Source organism: Alosa pseudoharengus, unplaced genomic scaffold (assembly GCF_046254945.1).
Source record: "Alosa pseudoharengus isolate Yale_2024_CS ecotype anadromous, Long Island Sound unplaced genomic scaffold, YU_APseudo_1.1 YU_APseudo_1.1_scf_11, whole genome shotgun sequence".
NCBI lineage: Eukaryota > Metazoa > Chordata > Actinopteri > Clupeiformes > Clupeidae > Alosa > Alosa pseudoharengus.
In genome coordinates, this window is record NW_027468576.1 from 28,008,680 (window position 1) to 28,024,199 (window position 15,520).

At 42.3% G+C, this 15,520-nt stretch overlaps 1 protein-coding gene across 1 annotated transcript; it reads left to right on the forward strand.

The window, feature by feature from the left end:
* Positions 1-542: 542 nt before the first annotated feature.
* On the forward strand, positions 543-4,955 carry nrtn (neurturin). Its single transcript, XM_076277630.1, has 2 exons — positions 543-784; positions 4,383-4,955. The coding sequence occupies exons 1-2, from the start codon at positions 559-561 to the stop codon at positions 4,796-4,798; spliced, it is 642 nt and encodes a 213-aa protein (XP_076133745.1). The 5' UTR covers positions 543-558; the 3' UTR covers positions 4,799-4,955.
* Positions 4,956-15,520: the final 10,565 nt, after the last annotated feature.

The window sequence follows — 15,520 nt, forward strand, 5'->3', positions numbered from 1 at the left end:
CTTCCAGTGGAAGCAGAGATCACTGAAGTCTCCCACTAATAGACTATACATGTGCAGGAAACGGTGGCCAGCGGTATAACCCATGATCAAAATAGCCTGGTGAACACCGGCCTCTTTGCTGACTGGAACTCTCCGGTCACTTATGATATATTGAAATGTGAAAACAATAAATAACGTGCCCTGGGACTACACGCATCATAGGCCGAAATTGAAATACCTCATCTTTACACGGCCAATCTGGGTGAGGTACACCTCGTCCATACAGCAATCCACACCTGTAATAGTTCAAAGATTCGCCTTGGGATCTCTCAAGCAGAGGAACAAAATCGTTGACAATGACAAAAACACTTGTGATAACATCTGTGGATGAAATTTGAATTTGACGCAGCAGAGAGCCAAGTGTTTCTCAACAGTTTATAATGACAGAAAAAAAACCCACTTTGTTTTGTTTGTTGTTGTAGTTTTCATACTGTGTTGATGTTATATATGGCTTTGTAACCGGTCGCCTGTGTTATTTTGTGTATTTTACAGAGTGTCAATGATCTTACTCATTCTAAGATGAAGTTATGGAAGTGTGCCGCCATTGCCTTGACACTCTGCGGTGCAGCACTCTCCGTTCTCCGCACTAGAATGGCTCCAGCCAGGACCGGCCACCTCCTCTCCAGGGACTCCTCCTCGCCGAGGTCCCCCTCGCCCACCGCCTTCAATGCCTCCGTGTCCTTGGACAGTGAGCAACGGCGCAGGCGCAGGTCGACGGAAGGAGCCAACTCAGTGCTTTCAGAGGGTAAGGGAAACGGACTGTTTACACACTGTTTGTCTCTCGCGGTGACTCACTGGGTTATCCCAAAACAATATCTCCCCAGACACACGCATCAAGTGAACTCCCAGTATGTTTTCCATGAATACTTGTACCAGTGCAGGGCTAATTGCAATAGCTTTCTAGGAAGTATTCTCTGCACTCTATTGAGTGCAAATACACCCATGTACAAATGCGACCAAGTTACCATGATGTAGAAACCACATCTCATCCTGTCCCAAACCCCAGAGATGGCCTAATGATGCATGACCAAGGTTCCAACTCTAAAACAGCTGGCTTCAGTTTGAGACTAGAGATGCTAAAATACCACAATTATCCATGTAGGACAATTGTCTTATGTATAGACAAAACTAGATGTACCGCAGAGCGGTACAAAATATGACCGCCGCCCAGTCCAGCACATTTTTTCCACAAAAATAAATCACGCTGAAAGGCCTATATGATTCTAACTGTCTCACTAAATTGCATTATCCACACTCAATTCTCACTGGTATCTGCTAGACAACAAGTACCAAAACATGATTAGTTCATATTTCACATGTAAAATTCATTTTACACAACCCCACCCCCATCTTGCATGTTCATAATTCTGAGAAATTCTTGAATTGTGTGCATGTGTGCGTGTACACGTTTATGTTTATGTGTGTGTGTGTGTGTGTGTGCATGCTTGTGTGTTTGCCTGCGTATGTGTGTTTGTGCATGTGCATGCATGCGTACATATGTCTACTGTGTGAGTATGTGTCATACGTATAATTACAGTGAATGTATGTGTGTGCGTGTGTATCTGTTTATGCACATGTGTGCACATGGAATGGGTTAACATGACCCCTGGAGGCAAACATACGGAAAAAATTGGTCATCCTAGGCCCTACGGTTCTCAAGATATTCACAGAAAACTGTGTCTGCCCTACCCTCCTTTCGGGGGGGCCAGTACAGCGGGGGGGCTACAGATCAAAACGAAAAACAATGGTTCCATGCTATCCATGTGGGGTTACATGCCCACCAAGTTTCGTGTACCCCGGTCTTTCAGTGTCCCGGGAATCCTTGTTGGTGTATGGTCACTAAATATACACATAAATTATTTTATTGTAAGGCCCCCCATGAACGAAAGTTCATAAAACTTGGCATGCATTCGGAGGGTGTCATAATGATCCTACACTTTCAATTTCGTGCCGTTTTGACCATGTCAGCCAGAGATATTGTGATGAAAACACCTAATTTTTTGCTTTTTAATTTTTAACTAGGTGGCGCTATACATGAAATAAGTGGTAATGGGATGGGTTGACATGTCCCCTTAAGACCAACATACAAAAAAAGGTGGACCTCCTAGGCCCTACGGTTCTCGAGATATTTACAGAAAACTGTCTCCGGCCACCTACAGGCCAGTTGGTGTATAGTAACATAAATTAATTTATTGTGTGGCCCCCCATGAACCGGAATTCCACGAAACTTGGCGTGCACTCAGAGGGTGTCATAATGATCCTACACTTCCAATTTTGTGCAGTTTTGACTATGTTAGGTCACAGCTACCTGCGATTACAACACCTCATTTTTACTTTTTTGTGTTTAACTAGGTGGCGCTATACATGAAATGAGTGGTTATGGAATGGGTTGACATGGCCCCTTGAGATGGTCCTCCTAAACCTTACGGTTCTCGAGATATTCACAGAAAACTGTGTCTGCCCTGCCCTCCTTTCGGGGGGTGCAGTCCAGCAGGGGGGAGGGGGGGCTACAGATCAAAACGAAAAACGATGGTTACATGCTATCCATATGGGGTTACATGCCCACCAAGTTTCGTCTACCCCGGTCTTTCAGTGTCCCGGGAATCCTTGACGGAAATTTGGACATGCGACAACTCTTACCCTTTGGACTGACTAAACCTACGCTTCGCTGCGCGGCGGTCATAATAATAACATAGCTTAAGCATCTAATAATACATCACGTCCTGCTCTTAACACAGTACTAGTTGTTCAAACAAGATTGAAACTAAATCATATTAAGAAATGTAAGGAACGTGTTGCACATGTGTGCTAACCTTAGTGTTATAAATAGCCCATACAAATCTATGACATTGCAATTTATCGAAAACATTGCAATTTATCTAGGAACCTAAGTAGGTGGATAATTCAATTATCCTTTGATGGCCAAAAGTACCTTTGAGAAATGTATTATATCACTTGCATGTTATATTTTCTTGACAGTAAATGACTGATATAGAATATGATTACGCAGCATGCTCATTAATTGAGTTGAGGTCAGATACAAAGAATGCTGTTTTCATTCCAGGGTGTAAACATTTACATAGTATTGTCTCAAAGCCTCGACCAGTATAAACGACCAAAGTCTTACTTTCAGTGTAGAACACAACACATTCATCAAACAGAACGCCGTGGTTAACCTGGTGCAATCCAAATAGAGAGAGACACGAATGCAGCCAGAGGTACGATAAAATAAACACAGAATATGGTATTAATTTCTACACTCCATTCCGTTGAAGAGAAACACCTGGACATTTGGACACAGATCCCCTCTTTATTGTGCGTGTGGAACAGCACACATTTCTAATCCATTCTGACACATTCATGTATGCTCTGACACATACACATACACACACACACACACACACACACACACACACAGTCTTAACCATGTGTGCGTTCAAAGTACACAGCAAAAGCACCCGTTAACAATAATCCAATGGCCAAGAAAGTGTCTTAAGGTAATGAGCGGACCGGCGGTTAGTGTCTTAGTAAATGGGTCTCACACCACAAGCTGGGGGCACAGTTGTTTTGTGGGTCTAAAGAGATGAAGCATAAATTGTTGGCAAAATAGTTTTCATGGAATTGTATCATTGTTTATTCACGTTTATTTTCCAGAACATTCTTGCTGTTTCAGTCTCCACTGTAACAGCATGACTCTTTCACTACTCCAAAAATGCTTCTTAAATGGTTGCCTAAAACTATGAACTATCCTTTAAGTCTCTCAACTTGAGGTTTATTTGAGTCCATATTAACACAATCTTGAGACACTTGATTACACTCGGTGGCCAGGGCAGTGCATTAAACTCACACCACACCACAATTCCAAACATGAGAGCTTTCCTGGCTTAGGTTAGGCTTGTGACCCCAGACTGCTCTGAGCACGCAATCTGTCATACCACTGTGCGGAAATGGGGTGATCTTCACAGGGCTGAATGAGTACAGTCTTTCATATTCAGTTCTTTAAAAGCCCTGCCAAGCTCCAGTCAAGTCGATGTTTCTAAGTAACAAGAAGCCAGCAGGAAGGCCAACAGAATACCATATTATTTAAAATGCACGGCTACATTTCTGACAAATGTATACATAGGGAGGTAAAAATGAATGTGTGTGTGTATATGGTGCATTATATGCACGTATGGTCATTTAGTTCATGTGGACATCATAAAAAAATTGTTCCGGTGATTCCTGGAAAATTCTGGGAAGTGATCAAATACCTCATGCTTGTAACAGCTTTTCCTCTCTGACCTTTTGCTCTTTTGTTTTAAGCGATTGTTCTTTCCTTTGCCTTCTCTTTCCCCCCCTTGCAGTCATGGACATGTTCCAGAGCTTCACAGAGGGAGAACTCAAGCAAGTTATCGGGGCCCTGGTGGAACGGAAGGCCCGGCGCGACGCCAGCGAGAGCAAAAGGACAAAGCGCGCCCGGAAGGGGACTCGCTGCTCGCTGCAGAACCGGGAGGTGACCGTGAGTCAGCTGGAGCTGGGCTACGAGAGCGACGAGATCGTCCTCTTCAGCTACTGCAGCGGCAAGTGCTCGGCCAGCCGCCGCAACTACGACATCACGCTGGCTTCCATGAAGGAGCGGCTGCGCCACCGGCGGGAGAAGGTCCGCCACAACCCCTGCTGCCGGCCCACCTCCTATGAGGAGGACTTTGCATTCCTGGACAACCACAACAAATACCAGACCATCAAGGAGTGGTCAGCCAGTAAGTGTGGCTGTGTGTAACCCAACTCCCCCCAGAGGCCGCAACTCAACCCCCATCTGATACTGTATCATTCCTTCTGACATACCAGAGGACGGACTGAGACAGCGAGAGGGGGAAGCATCTGAAGAGAACACTGTACAGTACATTTGAAACCATTCACTCTCCTGGTCTTCTAAAGACAAAAAAAAAAAAAAAAACATGTGTGTTTTTCATTGCCTTTCTTGAAATATATTTTCTCTGAAACTGTTGAGCCAATACACTGTACGAATAACTTATCCAAATGAGCTCTTAAAGTCATTTATTGATTGTTGCTCCACTAGTTACATCTGGGCCCAGTCACAGTGGATAGGGGAGGCCCTATATGACCACACTGGCATTGTCTTGATGAATTCCTCATTCTACAGCAGATACGTCATTCAGACATAGTAATACTAAACTGCAAACTCTTACCCTTTAAAGCCTAATCAAAAATTTAAATGAGATACTAATACCACAGAGTGCTTTTTCGAGACCAAGCTGACTGGCTAATGCATGCTATGCTTGAATGGACACGTAGACTAAACCGGGCTGCCAAAGCGGGCTGAGGCTGGGCTGCATCAGAGGCGTCACTAGTGGAGCAACAGCAAGGATCTGAGAGCACTTGGGGAAACATGAAACGGAAACATGAACGTACCCACATTAGAAGCATTCCCTGATATCACCGTTAAAATGGTGTCATGTAATCTACAGCCTTCCGACAGCTATTTATATCTACCTCATTCTTTGTTTTGTGTGTTGACAGACACCAACGTAGACATCTTCATGGATTCAAACATGCGATATATCTACTGCTGCTGTAGTTTCAGTGGAGGACAAAAATGCGACACGCCACAGTTTTAAAGCCAAACTCTTTCAAAGCAATTTGCTTAATGACATTTATGGCCACTGACCTTCTTAATTCAAATGTTAAATAAGGTTCACGTCGAATGCGAGCAGTGTTTCAGAAACGAATCGGTGTGTCCCCAAGAGCATTGCCAAACCTGATTATCCCATAAAGCTTTACTTTGCATTCTAAGCCTGTCTGGAGGAACAAAAAACAATTCAGCGCCCTTTGGCCTCCCAGGCAGCCACCACTGCATCTGGGCAGTACACCCAAACACTGCTGACATTCAGAGTCTGGTGTAGGTCATTTGGATCAGATTCATCTGGCCATATACTGAGCTGGATCATTTAATCCTTTTACCACCACAGCCATGGGTTGAAAAGCTGACATTTGATCAGGATTGGCAATAAGGGTTTTCATCCTAACTTAGTAGATTTCTTGTATTTCTCCCATTTGTGGTATCATGACACTGTCTATGCGATAAATCGTTCCCTCAAAGCAAAGGCTCAGAAAACCTGAAACATTCAGTGATTCTGCTTTCAAAGGGCTAAAAACAAGATAAACTGGATTCCACTGAAAAAAAATATTTGAAGTGAGGCCTTTTGATTTGATTGATATATAGTTGGCATATGCTCCTCTGTAGATGTGACCAAGATGTATAGTACTTCAGATTCCCCCTGATTTAGCATCAACAAATCCATTCCATTTGAGCAAATCCCATAATAGTCCAAGCTAATCCACTTATCTCCTGTATAATTGACCGGGCCAAAACCCCATGTATGCTGCAGGACAATGTAAGAGCTACAATGCAGATATCTTTAAATAGTTACCCGATCTTTAGTTTAAACAGCCTTGTGGGTTGTGCCTATTTGTCGCAATTACATTTATAAGTTTTATATTACCTTGCTTAATCTGAAGGAGAGATCGTGTAAAACACTGTATACAAGCAATAACAATCAGGCTCCTACAAAGATAGATGACAGTCAGCAAAGCATGCAAGAAAAAAAGAATCAGCAAATTGCATGAAATATCAGAAATATTTCAACAGCATGCACACCAACAAGCATTTATGAATGGGAAGGAAACATTTATATATAGTAGCCTAAATCATTCTCAACAGTACTAATACTCGACTTAGTGATACTGTAAAAGGTTCCGCAGCTCGGCGGTGACTCATCGAAATCTTCTCATTCACATCTCCTCTGGATGCAAGGCTTGCCGAGGAAGGAAATATTACAACTAGAGACCAGATGAAAAACCTCTTAAGTCCAATCAAATAATTAGAGTAGGGAGTTAATTAAAGAGGAAGGCTGGACATAAGCCCAGAGGCAACAGGCTCAACCAAGACCATAATACTCTCTAGTCTCTTGTGCTTAAAAAACCAAGGATTCCCTTTGGAGTGAAGTTGTGCTAAAGGCCACACATACCGAGACTGATACATTCGACTGTGTCTTCAGTGCATTGGGAGTTAAAGCATGCAGTGAGGTGAAAGCTCATGTTTTTTTTATTATCATTTGTAGCATGTAGATGGTTTATGGCATCATCGTGGCATGTAACAATTCGCTGTTCATTGTGATGATGGTCAACTAAACCAATGAAAGAATTTGGACCACTTATTATCATTTTCACTGAACACTGTGATTTTATTTTATCCAATTTGACCCAAATGGGCTGTAATCCCCTTGCTTGACAAAACTTCTAATCTACTGCTGATAGATCAGCAAACCATTTCTAGTCTTAAGCTGCATGCCACCAAGGCATCAGTCTTTTTTATAAAATGGCATCTCAATGACAGTACCTGCTTATGATGTCTGTCCAAATTCTCCCGCTTTATTATCCTAATTGATATAAATTATGAAAACAAATATAAAGAGGAAAATATTTGAAGGTCTTCTCAGTGTCCCATTCTAATCGCTGCTGGATGACATCTGATGTCTAATCAGGTGTCTAATATCTCACTAAACTATCTGGTTTCCCCACCATTATGCTTATTGTGCTTCCAGACTCGGTTATCCTCTTCAAGTCTCATGTGGCTTTCAACCTGGCATTCTGGCATTGTTCGACCCTGTCGACTGACTTCAGAAAAGTTGATGCAATGCATCTGTTAAAGGTTTTTTTCTGTATTTATTAAAGAATAAGTTATGATTATTTATTTAGATTGCATCACTGACAAAGAGGAACATTTATTTATTGAATAACCTGGTGCCAAATGGGTCAAAATGTGTATTATATATTATATATTACATACTTCCATGACTGTTTAATAAACTTTATCGGCTTAAAAAGCCACAGTGTGTCTTTTTTCCTCAACATACGAACTTCACTCAACTGAAGCACACGGGTTGAACCACTTGCCAAAAATGTAATAATAACTTCTGCTGCTGATCACACATACAGCATAAATATTAATACTTTGTTAATAATATAAGGTGAATACTACACTCAACGGAGTCAAAAGAAATGTGAAAGATACAGAATACCACATGTTTAAAAGCAATCATTAAATGTTAAAGCAGATATGGTTCCTGTGAATGTGCAATAAGTAGATGCTGGAAATTATAGTTATAACATGATATAAAGAATAATGTCAGTGCATAGCACATACCTGGGAGCAACATATCCTAGGCAGAAAAGAAACAATACTATTTGGTTGAATCAGGAATAATGAGGCAATAGTTGGGAAAGTTGTGATAGTGGGAAATATGCTGAGTTTTGACAATTAGTTTTGGACCTCCCTCCCCCCTCAAAGAAAAGGAAATATATATAAAAGAAATGTGCCCTTTGGGCAAGCTAAAACCTGTTGGTCTGCGCAGAAGTGACGGAATCAGAGCTACTCTGTTTCCTGAGCCTCTTGAGAGTTGAAAGGCCATGGAAATAAGGCAGGTGAAATGGATAAACCCCACAGCCAAGCAGAACCAGTCCAATCAGATTTTTGCAGGTATTCAACATATTCATTTATAAATATGGTGGTGCCCTTCAGCGGAAGTCCTTTCAGTGCTCACTGTTCATTCACTGTTCATACAAATGCTAACCTTGTGGGGGTAACTCTGAATTCTGTGCCACATCTAATCAAGTGGAACCAAAAGTGACCTAATTTCAATTCTCACTCTGAAAAAAAGTAATCTGTGGCCCGATGCAAATTTCTGGGGGGCTTTCTGCTTTTCCTGCCTCAGCATCGTCCTCATTCGTTACATCTTCAAACCACAACAAAGCTTTCCCTCGCACAATAGAGTGACTTAAAAACATAGAATGACCCGAGTGGCATCTTGGTTTTCAAATGATTTTCAGGCTCTGTTAAGTATGTATGCCAGGCCAGTTCAGGAAGGAATGGCTACTCTCTTCAATGGAGTAAGAGCCAACATTTGCAAGCATATGGACTCAACTGGGGAGAATGTGATGTATTGTTAAGCAATGGCTAGTTAAAATGCATTTTCAAAACCCCAGACTTTCTGGTCTGTGCACACAAAAGTTTCTTAGGTCAGCATTAAAGGAAATCTCGCAGACAGGTACTGTCAGCAAAGCACCGCTGTGGCTAGTGTGAAAGTGCACCATGCAGCGGGACAAAATTGAAAAGTTTCAAGCAGCAGTGGTCAAACGTCTCAGATTACCTTCACACTAGGACCTCAAAAGGAGACATCTGATTTGGAGAGAGAAAAAGTATGACAATATGTATTTCTAGTGTCTATAAATATGCTCAGCAGTGCTATTCATTTTGTGCCAAATATCTGGATTTGATTTTTTTGAAGAACTCCTGAACCACCAGATTAATGACCGAAATCAGCAGGCTCAGTGCATTGGTGGAGAGAATACATATGGTTCACCTCGTGAACCTAAATATCTGTGATTCTTATGAGATTCTGCGGTGAAAGGACTGCTTCCTTTCCTTATTCTATCCTCCTTAAAAACTGGACATTCAGTCACCCGTCAAATATACTATCCATCTGTCCAACCACACTCCCTAAAGAAACCAATTTGAGGTTAGGATCATAATAGAGTGGGTAGGGAGTAAAAAACATTCTCACCATAATGCAGTGAGACCTTGTCTGGCCCAATCTATATGATGACAAAATGATGTGTACCGTCCACCCACGCACTCAGTTGTTTAACCTTGAATGGATATGTCAAATTTGCTGCATGAAAACAACAAATTACCAGAATTACCAACCAATCACTCAGATAGGGGAGCCTTTTGTCTAGAGTTCGACAAACAGGCATAAATGTTAGGGTAACCAAAAAAATGCCCAAGGAGCCTTCATTCCACAATGCCTCTTTTCAATATTTGGCCACTGCTGTCATCGCATCATTGCCCTGCAACGGCCAAACAACACCAAGCACTGCTGTGTGTGCTTCCCCCCGTGCTGCGGTATGCAGGTTAGAGGCGCTCAAGGTTTTCCGTCTGTTTGGCCTGCTCTCAGTGATGCGGAGCGTAAGCACGGTGAGGGCCACAACGCTCTATTTATCCTGACTCTAACCCCCAGCTACCACCGGTCAAGCGTGAGGTGATAAAAACCAATAGAGGATACCAGAGAGTGAGGCACAGCGGCCTGCTGGTGTTACTGGTGGTTAAAGCATCCAGCTCCTGTTGCAAGAGCCAGCACCGCTTCGCTCCTCTGATTTTCAGGGGCCTGGTTAGTCTCCCCTAATTCTCCCAAAAAACACAACCAAAGCCTTTCCTGTAATTTGTCTGATTTGTCTGTTTGCTCTAGAGTGGTTTAGGACTACACTCCCCTTTATTTCCACCTGTGGAACCGATGGTGGTGTGGCTCATTTCCTGTGCAATGACTGAGGTTTGTTTAGAAAATTCTGACGAATGTGAGGAAATCTCTGCATATTTTCCATGCTAGTTATATGAGTCTTTGAAATGAATATGAAAGTGAAAAGAACATGTAAGGAATCCCTCACTTGTACTTCCAAGTACCAACTACCGCCAAATGCAATTTCATCAAATCTAAAATTTTTGTAAAACGTACACCAAGATTCCTGAAACAGCTGTAGGCTTTATTCTCAAACTGAACTATTGCTAACTGATAAAACATTGCACATTGACAACACAAAGTAACATCAAACACTGCAGGCTGCACTGAAACCTGAGGTAAAGCTAGCGTTCAAATGCCTGCTGTATTCACCTAAGAAAGGTGTTGTTTGACATTTGCCATGTAGCATGTGTGAGTGACCTCAGTGCTGTCAGCTCACAAACAGTCTCACACGCTCCATAAAGATCAAAGAAAGCCACAAATGCAAATCTGTCTGTGAGGCACATGTATCGTGTTTTCATAGAAACACAAACACGATCAATCATGGCAATGCTCACATGTTTGGGTCGACTTCCTCTGCATTGAAGCGTTCCATGAGGCATAAACATGACTGGGCCAGCATGGGTGAGTCAGGCAGTCAGAGTCTGCCTTGTAGGAAATGGAAATGTGAATCACCTCTGCCATTGTGTGTCACCCTATCACATGGAGGTATTAATTAGAACCAGAGAAAGGGAGAAAGTACCACTTTTGTTCATTTCTATGGCCCATTGCCTGACTAGCTGCTTCAGTCAAAAAAGTTTGAAATTCACCACAACCATCGTTTTCAAAATGGCGTTTCGCTGGGCTCAGTGTTCCTCAGCTTCATAAACACTTAAATAAAATAGGCTATAAGCTATCAGAAGGTGAAGTAGGCCTGCTTGCAGCTGTCACTTTTTTTTAGGTACATTTTTGGGGCTGACAGGTGGTGAATGGAAGGGACATACGGGGTGGGATCGGGAAATGACCTGGGTCGGACTCGAACCTGGGTCCCTGTGGGCACTTGGACTCGAATATGGTACAGGCACTGTAGCCTGTTGTGCCACAGCGCCCCCTCAGCTGTCATTTCTGGTATGGTGATGCTACTGATTGGCGGTTGGTGGATTGGCGGAGTATGTGACTTTTCGCTATATGACGCACTTCCTGTGCCATATCTCATATGGTGCTTAAAGATCCTCTCTCCAAATGAGACATTCTTGATGACGTCAAGTTTTGAGGAATTTCTGGGGCAGGAGCTGTAGGAGCAAAGAACCGAGGAAGCAAATAGAGATATGAGCTGCAGCCTATGGCGTCATTGCGTATTGGTGGTTGCGTTGGCAGTTTCCTGCTGGAAGGATCAGCCAATCCACACAGTTGAAATAATTTGTGGCCATAGACCTCTGAAGTTCGCCTAGAAAAAGTACCCAACGCTGGCATCTTTGCCCATATAAGGAGATCCGGAGGCCGGGAAGCTAACTACATATGAAAAGTTGCACTGCAAGTTAGCTCTGGGGTGGCAAAAATCAAAGTTCGCCATCTTAACATACCAAAGATCACAGTACTCACTACAAGGCAGAGGACAAAACTGTTGAGCAAAATGTCTGCATTTTAGACTTCTTCATCCCAGCGAGAGTTTAGTGTGGTAAAAATTAAAAAATTCACAATCCCCATGTTATTTCCCCAGTCAAAATCGCAAGATTCGCAAGATCTCCTTATATGGGCAAAGATGGCAGCTTTTTTGTAGGCGAACTTCAGAAGTCTATAGACCCCTTCATGGTCCACGTCACAGAAAAGGTGTGCGCATGTTGGGGTCAGAAAGCTTTCCATCCTATTGAATTGTTTGTGTGTGTGTGAATTGACTGAAACGTCAAGGAAACGTCAAGAAAAATGCTTACTTGTTCTACTTATTTGCATGTATACACTCTGTTGTCGTCTACCCATTCTGTTATCAGTTCATGATCAGGCAGACAATCACCATTAGCTAAGACTAATTTATTAAAGTATGGTTTTTCAGCTCTTGGGTAACAATGACAGTGCATACCTTGACAGCTCAACATACCGGCCTATTAGCTGCGCCATTTTTCTGACGCATGCTGTGCACACATCACCATCCTAGGCTCTGGATGGATTACAAACATTGAAGGGGTCAATTGGAAATGTGGCACCTTAGGCGTGTTTGTGAAAAAGGTGCCAGAAATGAGAATGTCAGACGAAAATGTTATAAAGATGGTGGCAGCCAGCTGGGATTCGAACTGGCTGAAGCTTACCCTCCAAATCCTGATCTCTTACCCCATCACCTCATGATGACATTACAATAGCTACTCTGCATTTCAAGTAGAAAAAAAAAAAACCTTTGGTGCGTCATAAGCACCAATTGTACAACCAAATGAATGCAGTGTGAGGAGAACTAAATGGGTTCATTTAAAAGTAATTTAAACTCATTTTAACTGAATTTTTCTCTCATTAGGAAACATCAGCCATCAAGACCGAACTCTCCATCAGTACGTGGTTTCCATACCCATTAGATCTGCATGACCTTCATAGAGTAAAAATAAACATATATTGTAACGTTATTTTATCTCCATGTAACAGACAACAAGTTACACCGACAGAGGGTGTATTCTGATGAAGAGCATGCTAAACTATGAGATATGCATTTGAAAGTGTTGTGGATCAGCCTCATTTATGTAAATGTACATACTGTGTAGTTCTTATGGTCATTTGTGATTTTGTACCCATGTGTACCCTGTGTGTGTTTTTGGTCTGTATGCAGTGTATCCATTGTTGATCTTTGAAGGATTAGAATTCAATGAAAGCCTGTCTAGAGGCCTTTTGCTTATCACCAGGTGTGAAATGTTAATGTTTGTAGACACAGTGAGGGGTCAGGCCTCTGAAGGACTTCCCAGGAAAGGGGGTAGTTTTACCAAAAGGCCACATCCCCACCTTTACATTGCATATTCATACTAGTAGGTCACTCCTTCTCTTTGTGTATAACTTTAAATATGGTAGACTGTTTCTGTATAGTCAGAGAATACTGAGAATACTGAGAATACTGGTGGAACTCATGATGGGGTGACACAAACATGCCATCTCTCCCTTGAGGGGCACTGGCCCCTCATTGAAAATAATAAAGCCTGGATCCTGATTTGCCATCGTCCTGACTGAGTCTTAAGAGAAATATAGTAGTAAAAATATACTATCACATCTCATGGTCTATGTTAAAAACATTTTGTCATAACTGGACTAATGTGGTTCAAACAGTCATCTCATCTCTTCTGGTAGCCTAATATGACCAATAAGATTAACATGCTGTTGAGACACTGATAATCTGCCATTAATCAACATCTAGGTGGTTTGTACTTTTGCTTCCTTGGAAAGGTCCCAAATCTTCAGAAAGATTGATCACACCTTTCAAAACAGCAGTGTGAATGTAACATGTTATGCTAGTCAACAGAAATGAACAAACAGGTTATTCATTGGGACAAAGAACTTCGGATGAGACAAATAGCGGAAACAAATACGCTCTCAACAAGACCATAAACTGATCTTGGAGTTCAGACCAATTAGTTGAAACTGCACAGGCTATCAGTCCCCAAATCATACAATGTAATGAAGTCATTAGGGTAAAAAAAACCCCTCTAAATCAAGGCCTGCTTTACATAATTTAGGATTTCTGATTATATTTAATATACATTATGCTGAAAATGTCAAGTTACTCGACAGAAACATACAATTAAGAAAGCAACTCCATGAACACACAAAATGTTTACAGTATATCCAATGGAACACGTTCTGCCCTTTCAAATATATTTCATACCTTGTCACATAAAGTCCTAAGCTTTAGCACTTAAAAATAGCAGTGACTGTAGACATTTATGGTCACTACTAGACATGAAGAGTCATACAAAACTGATACATGGCTTTCTCTCCTTCCTGAAAGTAAAAACCTGGAAAATTACTCTCTGTGAGGCATGAGTGAGATCTGGTCTGAGCAGCATCTAGCGTTGCTCCATGCGGCCATGGTTACAACAAAAACAAAATTATGGAAGAGATAAATATGGCCATCATTACAGGGACGCGCGAGAGTCCGCTATTCTTGTTCCTCTCTGGTTTGCTTACATAAGACACAAAACGAAAGCCCTGGCTGGGGATACAACCCTCCCCTGTCCCTTTATTTGTTATCTTTCTTAGTCATGAGAACCACTGTGTATATCGGTCTAGGCACAGCCATCAAAAGGTATAAACATTTGAATGAGGTCCAAAATATCATCTTGGGATAATCCGCTGGACAGAGTGTCTCTCAGCTCAAATGAAACCCACACTTATTCTCTCTCGCTCACACACATATACAGTATACATACATACACACATACTCCACGACAGAATCTCCACACTACACTAACACTCATACACACACACACACACAAAGCTATTTTTGTCCAAGCACATTCAGCCATTGACAAGCACCTCCATCACCTCTGGCCCTGTGGGCGAGAGAAGAGGCGCACCACACCACAGTATCCCTCTGTTTAGACTGGCATTTTAAAGAGGTGCTGTCAGGAGACTCCTCGCTCCACAACATCCATCCCTCAACCCCCTGACCATGTGTGTGTGTCCGTGTCTGTCCATCTGTCCATCAGGAGCTGTCCACCTCCGGTGCCCGCGTTCAGGCTTCAGCGGCCAGCCGTGTCCCACCCGTCAGGAAGGGCCACTGCACTCTCCCAGGGCCTGGATGTTTAAACATGAAGGCATGAATAATTAAGTGTTTTCATATGCACAAAGCAAGGGGCCAAACCTCTTTGACGTAAACATCAGATGCATCCTAGATGTGGTGCTGTGGGAGACTTGCCTTCTGTTGGCACATTTGTGACACCCTAAATCGGGGTGGTTGAGGGGGATAGGAGAGAGAAATTAACAAAATATTAGTCACTGAGCCGAACACTAGTGGAGCTAAAGTTTATATTACCGTAACTGTGAACTCAGTGATACTCAGTATCACTGTTACCGTAACTGTGAACTCAGTGATTTAGACCTCAGCAGATCCGATTTACAATTTCCCTCGGGATGAATAAAGTAGCTATCTATCTATCAGATCCACTCATCTTTCACAT